Here is a 15,482-nt window from a genome sequence, read left to right on the forward strand (position 1 = left end):
TTCAATAATAGATCAAACCTATACTTTATATTGGAAGTCCTTAGAGGGTATACCTTAGTCACATTATGCAAAGTATTTAGCTTACTCTTAAACGTATTCTCCAGTCAGTAGTTTTTGTCTATGTGGAATTCTGTAGGCCGTATTAAAATGACCAGGAAAATTGTTTGTTGTGGTTAACAACAGTGTTCACAAGTCGTGTAGAAACAAATGAAATGTTAACTTATTGTTACTAATGTAAATGCAGCATTGAAAATAAGAACCAGGAACACTTGGGAACTTGGTCAAGGCATTAAGCAAGGGAAACAAACCAGCTATTTCAAGAGGAGACCCATTACATTAAGAGCTATATGGTTTTGATTGTGTGATCTTTATCATTTCAGTTGCAGTTTCTGGTGATGTATCATAGTAATCTTTGTGTCATAGAATTTTGGATACAGCTTGATCATTGGATCACATTAGTTTTTTTCACTATTAGTGGCATAGCAGAAAACTGTGTGGAAAAATCTTTTCAAACTGATGACACAGAACACAATATGGAATTCTGCAACAGTTGAAATCGCCCATCACACAAGGTATTAGTACACTAACTATAAAATACATTACCTTTTCACATAGCACCTAATAAGTAGCCCTGCTGCTTGTACACTTCCTGCAGCACGGTAAAGGTAATCCTTGGCTATGGTGCTCAGGTCAATATTTTTTTCATCACTAAGCATTACATACATTAATAATTTCATACCCAACCATAATTAAAACGTTTCACACCCAAAAAAAAAGACATACCCTCATAAACTGACATACACCCCACCCCTAATCAGTGTAATTCAAGTCATGGTGAAAAACAACACAAGTACATCACTTCATTTCACCAAAATGTACAGGTAGAATCAAAGTCTGAACACAAACACACACATTCACACAATTACATTCAGAGGTGTTTAACAGTCTCCGCCCATTACTTTCTGTCCGACAGTGTGCTTGGCGACTTATTAGTGAGATCATTTCTGTCTGCCCCATCCTTCTGTCTGCTATTCACCAAGGCTCTTTTCTTCCTCTCAGGCCTTGGAATTGATGTCTCCTCTTAAACCTAACGCATCTTATAGTCATGGCCTATCGCTGCTTCGCACAGTTGTCCTTTAAAATCCAGCTCAAATGTAAAGTCCAAGTCCCGCTGCATTGAGAGAGAAAACTCAAGTCAATCCAAATGATCATTGCTCTCAATATTAGATTGTCATGGGTTGATATTTACACTTAAAATACGCCAGTAAAAATGCAGGGATTGAATTCAAAATGAAACATAAAGGTATTTTTGTAAATGCTGGACGGGTACACGTGCAAGAAGCTTCCTGATGAACTCTAACAACTGTTAATCAGCTGTTTTTTGCCAGGCTTTTCCTGAGATTCGTTTGTTTACTGTGCTCTATGTTTCCATTTTTAGAGGATTTTATTTTTTCAAACAGCTTATAAACCTAATTGAATGCTACAGTTAACATTCATTTATTTTCATTACCACTTATCCTTACATATCCCAGCAAACTGTGCAGTAGGCAAGAGACAACCCGAATTGGTTACCAGCCAATCGCAGGGCACTTACAGACGAACAACAAATCACATTCATACCTAGGTGCAATTCACTTCATTTTTCCCCATCTCAAAAAGATATCAATCGTAATGATACCAATGGACAAAATAGTTTTGTTTAACACTTACGATATTTTTGTCATTTGGCTTCATTGCAATGCTGCCAGTAATTTCCTCTCCTCTTCGCACTGTCAAATAGTCCTCCAGATAGAAAACTGTCTGCTTCCAGTGCGTGAATGCAGCATTTGGAGCTGGCAGACACATGTAACACACACACAAAAGTACATGCCATATATATATACAGACATATATATGTATATTTTACACTCAATCCTATAATATCACTGCAAAACAAAGCATTACCAACTTAAGTAACATGAAAATCAGCTACACCTTACCTGTGGAGAATCCAGTCTTTTTATGACACTTGGTGAACTCAATATTGAAATAAGTGACCAATGCATGAATGTAGTCATTTCTCTGGATCTGCAGACAGAATGCTGACGTGAAAGACAGATCTTCAGTCTTCACCGTGTAGATGTCCACTTCCTAATAGTGGAAAGAGATGGATCTCTTACATAAATGTAAATTCACAGGTATTTCACTATACATCACGATGGCCAGATTTTTTAAAATACTATATCTTTTTATATTAACTTTGGCAGCCCTTGAAGGCGATAGAAATCCAATTTATTTGTGACTGAGAGTCAAATACGTCAAATTGGATTTTACATCTACTCCCGTTAATAGAAGTGAAAGATAATCACTGCCAGTCTAATTTATCATAGAGCATGGTCATAATGAGCTCACTCTGCTCATTTGGAACTTCAGCGGGGAACCATTGTTCTCCTTGACAAGACGGACTTAATTACTAGTTTCCTTTCGTTATTTCCAATGTGACGCTGATTCTGCATGACCTCAGAGTAACATTTCACAATTAGCATCAGACACTGGTTAATGTCAAAAGAGTAGGAATAAGAGGAACAATGAGCAAGAAAGCAAAAAGCATCAAAAGAACAATGGCAATTTGGTAGTGTCAATATTGGCAATGAACAAGTCTTTTATATTTCATTATGGGTGAACAATATGGAATCTTTTAGAATGCATTTGACTCCCAACTTATATTTTGCACTTAAAAGAGTTTAACAGTGTTTTACTCTGCAAACCCAAATTCACACTTTGAAGAATGTTTTGTTCTACTATAATGGAAAATCTAGATCAAATTTTAATTGGAATAATTGAGAAAATGTAACTTTATGATAATTGAAAAGCTTGAAAAAAGTATCTAATTTGATTATTTACTTCACTAATTCTCAAGCTGTCTTGTACCAAGTGACACATTTTACATCAGTAAACTCTTACTGCACACTACCAATTAAAACTATGACATTGCATTTAATTTAATTTGGATCATGCAAAATACTCTACAAGTTGGTGTTGCACATTGACAAATTGGTTTAAATTAGTACATACAAGTCATAGTAAACATCATCATGCAACTGAGCACTGCCCAAATGGCCTATTTAAGTATTTCTTTTAGCTGTTTTAATGCTTATTGTGAGTCTGCTTACAAAACCAAGCTCAGAAACAACTTTAAAATGTAATCCAAGAAGTGACTAGTAATTCTGTAACTAATTCTATTCTTAATCTATAATAACACAGATTGCTACCCACTAGATGGTGTTATATCTTATTTTGACACTGGGTGAGAAGCATCTGGTTTCGCCTCACAAAAGCATGTCTTTCAAACCTCAAGTCTTTGCTTGGTTTTTGTTCCAAGCACAGACCGTTGAACCAACGTGGTTTATGCTAAAAACAAGCAGTACCGAACTGCTATTAACGAATGACACTTGGCTGGTGAAAAGGTCTTTTGTAGTTGAAATGAAAATCCTGCAGCTAGTGACTTAGTAACCAACGCGACCACTAAAGTACCCAATGTGGATAGTTTGGAGAACCTTGCTCTACAACATGTCACCCTAAGAAACTGAATAGAATACGGAAGAATGAACAAATTGATCATTATAATGGTGGAGAAAAAAAAAACATTGTTAATGGTCATAAAAAAATGGATGGTACATACCTTGATAAGACAGGAATTGGTCACCACCTGTTTGGGATCCACTATATCGACCAGAGGCTCTTTCATTGCCACATTGCGAATACAAGTCATGTCAAAACCATACACATTCTCCCACCCTGCAGTAGAAAAAAAACAGTATAATTATTCTAGCGTGTGAAAGAATAAAGACGTTACTTGGAAATTCTTGTGTGCATTAAATAGCCATGGATATAGACATTGTTATGAGTTATGTGACTATAAAACCACAAGAACTGAATCTCTTCCAACATAGCACTTTTAATTTCTTACATTAGATCCTGCATTCTTTAGAAGCAATTTGCTATCATTCGACACGCATAAGAAAGACACGTTGTCTCAACATAAACTTCTTAAAGTGCTGCTTTCACAATTTAAATAAAAATACACTGCAAAACATCATCCGATAGAACAAACTGATTCCGAGTTAAAGTCATGAGTGAGCACATTTTGGAGTACATTTGCCGGGTTATATAACCTATGATGTTCAACATTAAGATTAATGATGCTGTCCCTGTAGAAAGACGATGCTTTGCTAAGAGCAGTGCTTATGAAAGAGTGGGCTTTGCAGAAGGCCACTTCTAACTTGGTGCAGAGGTCAAATGAGGCCATCTGCCCACAGAAGGACAAGACGAGTGCAGATTGTGCATCACTCGTTTCAGTTCGTCCTGTGTGTAAACTTCATTTACACAACATTAAATAAAATATATTTTAAGAGTTAAAGTATTGTGCGGTACCGGCATAACTCCAGGATGCATCAACTGTGACACTTCCTTGCAATTAGCAAGTATTTCAACAGTTATGTGAAGTGATACAGAATACATGAAAGTCAACATGATTGAATGCATTTTTGTTGTTGTTATTCAACATGAAAAAAGGATTCTCTGAATGCATTTTTTTTGTCATTATTCAACATGAAAAAGGATTCTCTCGTACCTCAAACTAATTAAATTATTTGCAAGGTTGTGGAGTTGTTATAGATGACTGCTGTTGTTTATGTTTCCTTTGACACATTTTGGAGAAATAGTTTTCGCTTTAAATATTGGGCAATTTGTGGTTTCTTCGGCAAGAAAACATCAGTTAAATTCAGTGTTTCTCAATGATGCTGAAGACAAAACCCTCAAACTAAAGCCACATGCCTTTTGTAGTGTTATTATAAAAATGGATATTCTTGTTGACCAATAGCCAAAATAAGTTTCTCACACTCACATTGTGGATCTACATAATTTTTTTACAGTATTGTGTTACTGCACACAAGAGACATTCAGTGAAGGTTTAGATAAAAAATTACAGTCAATAAGTTCTTAATGTTGGGAGTTGCTTTTCTGCAGTTTCCCTCACACTCAGCTTTTTTTGTGAGTCTTTTAGCTTCCCTTTTCTATTCAACATGACAAATACTCTCTTCTTTCAGATAGTCCTGAGTCGCTTCTAGAGTGTCTTTGGAGTCATTATTCAACTGCACCATGAAAGGCCTTCCTATCCTTTGTTGCATTGTATTCAATAAGAGCAAAAGAAAATACAGTTTACATCTATTTATTCATGTCAGAAGTTACATCATCACTAAACACTAAGGACTCTCTCTATCTGTTCCATAAGGAGGCACACACATAACCCTCACTGTCTCTTCCATGTTCATAAATTCTTTCATTCATCCTCACTTGGGCCGCAGGGGGTACTGGAGTGGTGGCCAGCCGATCGCAAGGCACAAGGACACGGACAAGCATTAACGTCCTCATAACTAGTGGCAATTTAGAGTGTCCAACCAGCCCACCACGCATGATTTTTGGAATTTGGGAACAAACCAGAGTACCTGGGAAAACCCACGCAGGCCCGAGGAGAACAGCAAGCTCCACACAGATGGACATGGCCTGGATTCAAACCAAGGACCCCAGAGCTGTGAGGCTGACGCACTAACCACTCAAGTCGCCGTGCCTTCTTCGATGTTTTATATAAATATAATATGGTATGTTCATATTTGCAATTATGTCAATGGAGCAAATACTTCTAAGATCATTACATTTGCCAGATGAAAATGTGTGAAATATTACAAATTCTAGCATATTGACAGACATACTTACAATGTATTTTGAAGTCTTTATATTGCCTGTCCTCAATGGCCAAGATGTACAAAGAGGCACGATCGGGAAACATCAATCCACCAGGTTTCTTTTAAAGATAAAAAGCAGAGATAATGGGCTTTTTCTTTTTGCTGTAATTTGCAATATTCACAGCTGTTCATTATCTGCTGCAAAGATTTTGCCTGCACAGGAACTAGGCGACAATTTTCATCAGGACATAATTCACACATGTTGTTAGTTAGTAAACCTAAGTTAATGCCATTAAAATGACAATTAAAAGTTTCAATTACCTGTTACTTTTATGGATTTTAAATTTTATCATGAGGAAGGCTATAGGAAAGTCAAATGGAATAATTTCACTGCAGAATCAATGTCCAATATGTTTGAACCGTGAAGGCTAGCAGTAAATGTTAAATGAGTTGACTTTACAAACGGCAAACATGACATTTTTAATGAAATTTCAGTGTGTTTTGTGTCATTAATGCTGTGTACCAGCCACTTGTCCCTGGCAAAGATGACCGTGTTCAGCATGGATTCATAGAAGAGACAATAGCCCATCCACTCTGATATAATGATGTCCACCTTCTCCACAGGGAGCTCCACATCCTCCACTTTTCCATTAATGATGGTGATCACTAAAACACACAATTTGAAAGGAATCTATGCAGTTGTCAAGGCAGGAAATATTGAAGATTTGATGTGGTGACATTGGTGGCGTAATTGTGTGAGAAAGGGATGATTTAAACCACAAACATAGACCGTCTGTACAAAGTATGTACCATTATGGTGATTTTAAGCATATGTGGGGCACAGCTGGAGGTTAACCAGATATTTTGTGAGACTCTGCAATTGGAGAAAAGTAGCTGACTATGGCTTTTGCCTGTTGGGTCGCAACTTTTTGAAAAGTAGCTGACTATGGGTCACAACTTTTTTGGCTGGACGCAAGAGTCAGTTTTAAGCACATCTTAGTCCTTGTGGCTCTTTTAGGTGATTGGCTTCTTTGTTTTGGATATTTTTTCTATCTCAAGCCAAGTATATTTTATCTTATTTATGTGAATCAGATGAATAAAATGTACTAGTGTACGCTGCAGTGTAAGTCATCGAATTAGGCCATTTTATGGAGTTTTGGTACTGCAGTCGGAAGCTCGGAAAAACATTTTCTCTCTAAAGTAGTGCTCCACTTGTTCCCTTTTTATTGATTTAACTGCCTATGGGATGTCATGAACACATCTGTACATCTTGCATAGTTGTTTCAAATCTGTAACAGAACTTTCTATAGGGAAATTGTATGTTAAAAAAATCATAGACCATTTTTCAAATGATACATATTGTACAAAGTAAGTTAAATGAAGAAAAATCACGATGGCTGTAAAAACAAACTTCAACAATGTAGACGTGTGCAAAGGGAATCACTGGTCTTCTCTATAGCAGTACAAAAATTCAACTCTTGCATTTACAATGGTAGCAATTAAGATTTTTGTGATAAAGTGAAAGGCACCAGAAAGATGAGAAATCTCCTACCACTGTCAAGGTGATTGGACTTGATGATCCTTTCTGAGTGTTCAGAAATACTTGAACATTCAATCTGGGGGAAGAACAGGAAAAGAATACAGCTCTGTCATCTTTTGGATAAAAGAGGAAACAGACATTATTTTATCTTCCAAGTCAATGCAACATTAGGAAGTGTGAGGTTCAATCTCCAATTTTTTTTTTTCATAACCACATTATATTTCATCTGTCAGGGGTAATTTGGAAGTGCATCTGGTCGACATAAAAAACACATCAGAAGTAAAAAGAGATGAATAGAGAGTCTTGATGCAGTGTATTGTGAGACCTCAAGACTCCCAAGTTGTTTGGTTAGGTGCAACCAGACAACAGTTTGATGTTTCCAATAATGAGTTTTGATTCTTTGTGCCTCTCAAATAATGGGTTGGTGTGATGGCAAGGGTGCCACGTGTGACCCTTGGGAATGTGTTTTTTTGTTGGCCCTACTACTAGAAAAAATGTAATTGCACATCCACTACAATAGGCCATAGTTATTCTACCGTTGCCTCTATTGTGTAATGTGTTTTTACCCCAGAACAGCGTAATTAAATCCCCAAGAGAGTACTATTGCACAGATAAGACTGCAAGAGATGTTGATCATTGGCCCAAAACGCTATAAAGCCAAAATGCTAAAAAGAGGAGTATAAGGCATATTTAGTACTTGACTTAGACTTTGATTAATAATTTTGATATACTTGAAATCAGTTCTGTTACTGATTAAAAGCACACTCCAGTCATTTTAAGGATTTGTTTATAAATACATGACTTATGTTTGAGGATGAGTGCATGCACATACACAGGCTGAGAACAATTGAGTGATAAATCTTAGTTATAGCAAGAATGAAGCAGCAGTCATATGCCTGACCACTTTTAGAGAAAAAGTGAAAAAAAAATGTTTTTTTCATTTATGTTGGTTAGGAGGATCCTAATTTCTTTCAGCATTCTCAATGAACCAGAACTAATGGTTGCCTTACATTTGAATAAATGTTATAAGGAAATTGTACTTTATCATTTGATATTGTGCAAATGTAAGCCACATGTGACTATATGGGATCAGTTATAGTGTATATCATCACGCCTACTATTGGACGAATGGAATCAACCAAGTAATTTATTTGGACTTGTGACCATCAATTTCTTTATTTTTTTCAAAATTAGTCCATCTGATAGTATGTTGTTTTTCTGGTTGGTCACCCAGGTTTTCACCTTAGTTGCCCCTACTTAAAAAGATTCTTCACACACTTTTGAGTACAAAAGTATGGGCCTGTCTTTTGTGCGATAATTATGATCAAAGTCGACTCGATCCCTCAACTATAAAATGCCATTTTTGGGTGTTTGAGAAAGCCAGATGGGCATCAGTGACACAAAAGTGAGTTGAAGCTGAAACAAAAATGCTGCTAGAGAGAAAGAGAGAGGAGGGATGGCTGGCCAAATCGTCACGCATATGCATGTCAAGCACTACCTTACAACACTCTTGGCAATTCCAAGTTAATCATTCCTCGCCTGAAGCAAACTACTCTCAGGCCTACTCCCAAAATAGGATCCATGTGTTTATCCAGAGCAAGTAGCGTGTATCCTCTGACATGACCTGACTAGCAATGACTTGCACCCCCTGTTCATGGTGATATAGAGGATTCTTTAATGGTTGCTGCTCGCCATGTGTACGGACCTGAGAAGCCATAACACTTTTATCGCCTGCCTGTGAGATGGGAGATTCCTCTAAGATTATACTAAGATGGACCTATGGTGCACTGCTTCAAATAAAAAGTGTGGTTGTATCAACAGAGGAGCAGAAAGTAGTACACACTATCTAAAAGGCTGTCATATTCAGACACGTGAGTTACTTACACCATACACATGTTTTGCTCCTGCCTTGGCTGCAAACATGGATAAGATCCCCGTGCCACTTCCAACATCCAGAACTATTTTGTCCTTAAACACGTGCTTGTTATGATACATGGAATTGCGGTAGGTGAGTGTCCTCACTTCATCTTTCAGCATCTCCTGGTTTAATGAACAAAAAAACATGCATTGCTTTACATAAAAATCCTGCACAGAAGGCCCGTTTATCATAACAAGAACTGCACCACAGTTAACGACAATTTAATGGTTGTTATTGGTTCCCATGTGAACCACTTTCGAGCATTGTTTCATTTGAACAAATGGAAGTGTACACGCTGCAGTTTTGTTGCAGCGGGGGAACAACTAAAAATTCAATGTACGTAGTAGCTATCATATCAATAAGTATACACCAACATACCTCATGGATACCGAAGTGGGCATAAGAATCAAAGTAGTAGTCTTTTGAGGTCATCTCGTCAGGATTAAACAGCTTTCCCATCTTACCCCGACCAGGACAGCTGGCAAGGGTGGCAGCATGTGGTGGGAGGGGGGGTCTAGGGGTGGGCTGGATGGAAGGCACAGGCTTTGGCAAAGAGCTTGGCTGAGCCAACTGTGAGCCGATGATGCGGACTGGCTGTTGCTGCGGCTGTTACAGAAAAAGTAGATTTAAATTACCGAAAAAAGATGATACTTTGCTTCTTAACTAATTGCATGTCATTCACGGTGACAGGTGTCCAATCCATTTAGGGTGGGAGGTTTTGCAGTGATCATTCTTTGACAGCACTGAAAATTCAAATAGATTGAATATCTTTTCCAAACTCAAAACCCAGGTTGCTGTTCCATTTGGCGGTTTGGTTTGCTCAAGCAGCCCAACGATTCTAGCATACACGCTAGATCATCAACTTGAATTTAGTCCATCTGTTAGCACAAGGAAATAAATTCTTCCTCCACACAGAAGGTATGCTATAAAAAATGCCATTATTATCTTATCGAGAGGTTGCTGGGAAGGCTGAATGAGGCAGAGACAAACAGACGGATACATTTAAGAAGTATGCCAATAGCTAAATAAAGAAGTCAATTTCTTTCAGTACAAAAATAATCAACATGTCCAAGGACACAATGCTAAATAAAATGTTCAGTCATGTACAAGCTTGATGCCATTGTAAATTCAGCACACAAAGTCTGTAGCTCCATACATGTATGTACCAATTTATCCAATTGCTATGACGAATGTGAGTGCTGGCCTTTCAGCCATTGTGTGTAACTGTTGTGTAAATGTATAAGAATTTTAGAGACGTCTGCTTGGCAAGGATCATAATTTAGTTTGCTAGGAACAATGCATATTCATAAACATTTACATTTGTGTATAGGTATTTTGCATTTGATGGACTGTTATTGCCCATGGTTCAATGCTATAGTGACTAATACATTATGCATTTAAGCCAAAGCGTCAAGTTGGTGTGGTTTTCTTCTCTTGAACTTTTTAAAACATGCGTAGGCGTGACAAATAGCGAAGTGCTGCCAGTGCATAAATGTTAGGAATGAATGCTGAAGTGTTGGTTTCTAACTTGTAATGCAAAATAAAAGATTTCTTTTTAGGTATCTGCAATTCAGACTGGTACCACGGACAGCGCCAATTGGGACCCATTGAATAGAGATGGCTCATTCAGCTTCTTCATGCATTGTTAATTTAATTCGATAAATACTCCGGCTAAAATATAAAAGGAGAGAAGTCTAACAATTTACACAAACTACATACAATCGTAAGTAAACTGATTTATTATTATGACCCGATTTGCAATAGTACATTGCTTTAACAATCAATGTTGTGGTAGGGCAGCATATTCATTTATAGGGGCTTTATTTTTTATATATAATTTAATAGGCAGCCCAGTGGGTGGGTGGTTAGAGTGGTGCTGGGTTCAAATCCAGGTCGGTCCACCTGTGAGGAGTTTGCATGTTCTCCCCAGGCCTGCGTGGGTTTCCTCCGGGTACACCGATTTCCTCCTACATTCCAAAGACATGCATGGTAGGCGGATTGGACACTTTAAATCGCCTCTATGCATGAGGTGTGAATGATTGTCCGTCATTGGCTGAATCAGGGTGTTCCCCGCCTTTGGCCCGAAGTTAGCTGGGATAAGCTCCAGCACCCTCTGTGAACCTTGTGACGGTAAAGCGGTTCAGAAAACGAATGAATAATGTAATAGCCAGCGTTCCATCAAGTAAGAAAGTAAAGCAGATCAATGCAGATTTTTTTTAGCAGTTGTGGCATTGCTCATATTGAAAACTCCAACGGATTCTTTCAAGGCAAAACGAGACAACCATGATGTGGACCAACCAGGTCATAATGAAGACACTATATATGCAGGATGGGCAGCACTTGCCACTTGGACGTTTTGGGATAATTCTCACTTATATCCAAATGCCCAGCATGCCAGTTAACACACAAGTGTCCAACCTTGCGATGGGGACCCCCTCCCCCTCAACTTTTCAACTGGAAGCAGGACCCCAAGACAATTGTGAGCGTCAGAGTCCTAACAAGTAAGAGCAGCCGATTGGTTTTACGCAACCAAAAAAGCCACTTGCTGACTTACCTCAATGCTCTCGGAATCCGCCATTTTTCTCCTTAGGAGCATGCAACGCGTCGAGTGCTTGATTCCCATAAGAAAAACGTGTTCTGACGCTTGGTAGGTGAGAAAACGACGTCCCGTGCACCTCCAGCTGTCCGACAGAGATTTGTCATTGAGCACTCGTCATTTTCAGTCCCCGATGCATCTGGAAGTGCAAAAAACTACAGGAACCACCAAAGGCCAGCAAAGTGTCGGTGCTGCAAAGTTGTCCAGCTCCCATGGTGCAAAACTTCTGCTCTTCTGTGTCAAGGCAAAACGAGAGGACAGACGAAATGAAATGAAAATACGTCGAGGTGCACGAAAGATGTGTGGTTGGCACTAAGAGCACAACCGGCGCAAAATAGTGGATCGCAAGCCACTTTGATTGATTCCACTACTGCAACGTTGTTTCTAAAAATAGGAACAGTGCGGTTACCTCACACAGCGCACGAACCCGCGCTCGCCGACGACGACGCGCACGGCAATCTGATGAGTTTGATACGTGTACGGGTCCTCGCCGCATTACAGTAGACACGACATCTGTTCACTGGCTTGCTGCACAAAATCACTTTAAACTGGAAACTACATTTTCTGCACCGCGTATCTTCACAAAGATCGCAGGGGGTGCTGGAACCTTTCCCAGCCAACTATGGGCACCAGGTAGGGTGTCATTCAATCCTAGTATGCAGTTATTGTATTAAAAGGGTGCAGCTCTTTGCTTTTTAATCATATTTTGTATAATCCGTGGATCTTTGCCTCATTTCATGTTGATCTTATTTTCAATTTGTATGTTCTCTTAAAACACTAGAATTCATCATGGTCCATTAAAAAACAAATAATAATTAGGCAGATTGGATTTTTTTAATGCTCATCCTGACGTAAGGGGTGGCCTCTATAACTCACAGTTTAAAATGTTGGCTTTCTGTGTCTAACTTGTTCGCCACCCCTGTTATATTCATGTTCTGGAGACAACAAGGGTCGTGGGTGGAGGGGGTGCTGTAGCCAATCCCACCTAACTATAGGTACCAGGTGGTAGAGAAACTGAATCGGTGGCCAGCCAATCGCAAGCCACAAGGAGACAGACAACTATTCCATTTAGAGTGTTCAATCATCATTCTTCTTCTTTTGCGATGTGGGAGTACCCGCAGCAAACCCAAACATTAACGGGGAGAACATGCAAACTCCACACAGTGAGGACCAACCTGGGATCAAACCCACTACCCCGGACCTGAGAGGCGACGCGCTAGCCACTCGGCAGCCTGTAGTATTCATATCAGAAAAGAATGATAATTTAGATGTTGGTGTTGGCACACATATTTTATAATTCACCTGATGCCAAGAACTTTTCTTCTCATCAGTTGACACAAGTGTTGGGGGCTAATACTTTTTAATACTCGTTGACAGGATTCTATCGTTTGTTTGGTGTGTAAAAATTTGTGAAAGTGGGCTTTTAATGAACACTGCCCTTGGAACAAGCAAACTTTAGTACCAAATATATCTGAGTTTTGGGCACTGTTAAAATCATTTGTTTTCCCCTAAAATTGATGCTTCTTTTATAATCCTTATTTCTGAATTCTGGTGTTGTTCAATGACCTCAAACCAATTATTTTGGAGCTCTGTATTATACAGCTCCCTGCAGTAAAACAAGAAACATTCATCATCCACCAAACCCATCAAGAAAACAAGGATAAATGAATTAATATATAAAAGAGAGTTTAACAATAAAGAGCAAATGACAAATGTAGTAATAATGCACTATTATTACGCCTTACAAAAAGGTGCGCCATTTGTATGAAATATACTTGTTCATTGATGGTGTGCTTTATAGTTCGAAAAGTACATTATTAAAAACATTTGAGGAGTCAAATTAAGCATGTCAAAATTTAACAATAGAATTTTATCAATAATAGTATGATAGTTGTTGGTTCGTGTACTATTATTATGTAGCAAAAAAGTTGCTGTGTCACAGGCATATTTCCATACTGTTGCAGTTCTTGTACTGCAGTTCTTCTGCAGTCCTGGCATTCCTATTCCTCTGAACTACTTCTCTTGTATGGTGGACTGATGTCTATTTTAAGTAATGGCCATCTTTCTTTCCCACCCACACTACTCACCATTTGCTACATTATTCAGCACTGAGAGTAGGCAGACAATCACCGGGTAGAAAGCTGCAAAGGCAGCATTATGTATTTCCATGCCAAGTGACAATTCATTCATTTTCACCTAATATAAGACCTATATTTTGCCATACAGATGGTTCTCCTTTTGAACCAAATATAGATGACTTTAACCTGATTCACCTCTGGGTAATTACTGGAATAATGAGCTGTAGAATTAGTAACAGAGAAGGCAAATGACTCCTTTCTTCACAAGCTCCTTGGGACATTCAAAAATACACTGGGATGACTTCACCTTAATCCCCCTGGTGTATCTATATTGCTCTTTTCCCTGTTTAAAATATTGCACAGCCTGCTCTAGCTGAAAATACCTTTCTTCTGATATGCTATGAATTTTAACAATGTGTTGCTTTTGTCAGATTTAGACCTACAGCGGGGGTGTCTAACCACACTAGTGCGAGTGCACGACAGAGATTTATGATTATTGGGAGAATACTGCTACTCTGCAAAGCCTAATTAGGTCGATGACATCCATTTCATTTGAAGGCCAAAATGCTTTAATTCGGACCTTTATACAGTACATTTGTACAGATAAGGGAGAAAATGTGTTATAGTTCATTAAATCCATTGTGCTATGTAATGTGTCAGTGTCATAGTGAAGCAAAGGTTACCTCTTTGACATTTGCTGCCTTTCTATTCCCAATAAATCTCATTTAATACATGCTCAAAGCATTCCATTCACCAAAAATGTTTTTTATTGTTCGTCTGGCGTTCCAACAACCTCAAGGAAAACAAATTAAAGATGCTCTATATATGTAGGAGTTGAATTTCTGTAATGGAAAATATAATTCCTTGAGAAGATAGTTTCTTTTTGTCTATTTGGGATTGCAACCAAAAGATAAGAAAATAGCTTTGCTTGAGATGCAATTAAATACTCAACTGCTGATTACAACTGCATTTATTTGAATGCAAGTTGAGCATAAATGTTATCCACATTCAAAAATCATCGCCTTCAGAAACTTAAATTTAAAAAAGTTAAGTCATGTGTTGGCCAAATAACTCTAAAGATAGTATGAAGTAGTATAGTAGTATAGTATAGTATTAAAGTATTAAAGTAGTATAGTATTAAAGCTAGATCACAAAACTTACAAATAGACTTTGTAAAGAATTAAAATGAAATATTGACAAGAACATTTAAAGATTATACAATTGTCTTTGGTAATTTGTACAAGGTATGTACATGTGTTAGTGGACCTGTACCTTCCTCTATGAATGTTTAGACTGAAATTTTGTTGTATCTTCCATTACAATAACAATCTTTCTATCTCGTTATCATGTTGGAGAGTACTGTATAAACATAATTAATGGTAATGAAGCTATTACTCACATGAGTAAACATTCGATATTGCAGGTAGACAAAAATTGTTTTCCAGAAAACAAAATTTGCAAACAAAGGCTGAATGAGATTTACTAAGCTAACGCTCTGCTTCTTCTTATGTACTCTTGATGTCCCCGCAAACATTTCACCTGTGATGCAGTCAAGGGAAAATATTCATATTTAATGACCCACTTGCAACAGTATTTTCTGTTTGGACAACAGCCGTAATAGAACCAG

General features: G+C 38.1%; 1 protein-coding gene across 2 annotated transcripts; it reads right to left on the minus strand.

Moving 5' to 3' along the window:
• Positions 1 to 327: 327 nt before the first annotated feature.
• Positions 328 to 12,311, minus strand: LOC144193361 (protein arginine N-methyltransferase 8-B-like). Of its 2 annotated transcripts, XM_077712199.1 has the most exons (11): positions 12,187 to 12,311; positions 11,736 to 12,011; positions 9,560 to 9,787; positions 9,148 to 9,303; positions 7,276 to 7,339; positions 6,247 to 6,389; positions 5,755 to 5,842; positions 3,662 to 3,777; positions 1,980 to 2,130; positions 1,711 to 1,832; positions 328 to 1,171 (listed from the first exon to the last, which is right to left on the minus strand). In XM_077712199.1, exons 2-11 carry the CDS (start codon positions 11,802 to 11,804, stop codon positions 1,088 to 1,090), a joined length of 1,221 nt encoding a protein of 406 aa, XP_077568325.1. In that variant the 5' UTR covers positions 11,805 to 12,011; positions 12,187 to 12,311; the 3' UTR covers positions 328 to 1,087. The 2 variants fall into 2 exon arrangements, with proteins under 2 accessions (XP_077568325.1, XP_077568324.1); XM_077712198.1 differs by lacking the exon at positions 12,187 to 12,311 and having other exon boundaries at positions 11,736 to 12,175.
• Between the last annotated feature and the right edge of the window lie 3,171 nt (positions 12,312 to 15,482).

Source organism: Stigmatopora nigra, chromosome 2 (assembly GCF_051989575.1).
Source record: "Stigmatopora nigra isolate UIUO_SnigA chromosome 2, RoL_Snig_1.1, whole genome shotgun sequence".
Lineage (NCBI taxonomy): Eukaryota > Metazoa > Chordata > Actinopteri > Syngnathiformes > Syngnathidae > Stigmatopora > Stigmatopora nigra.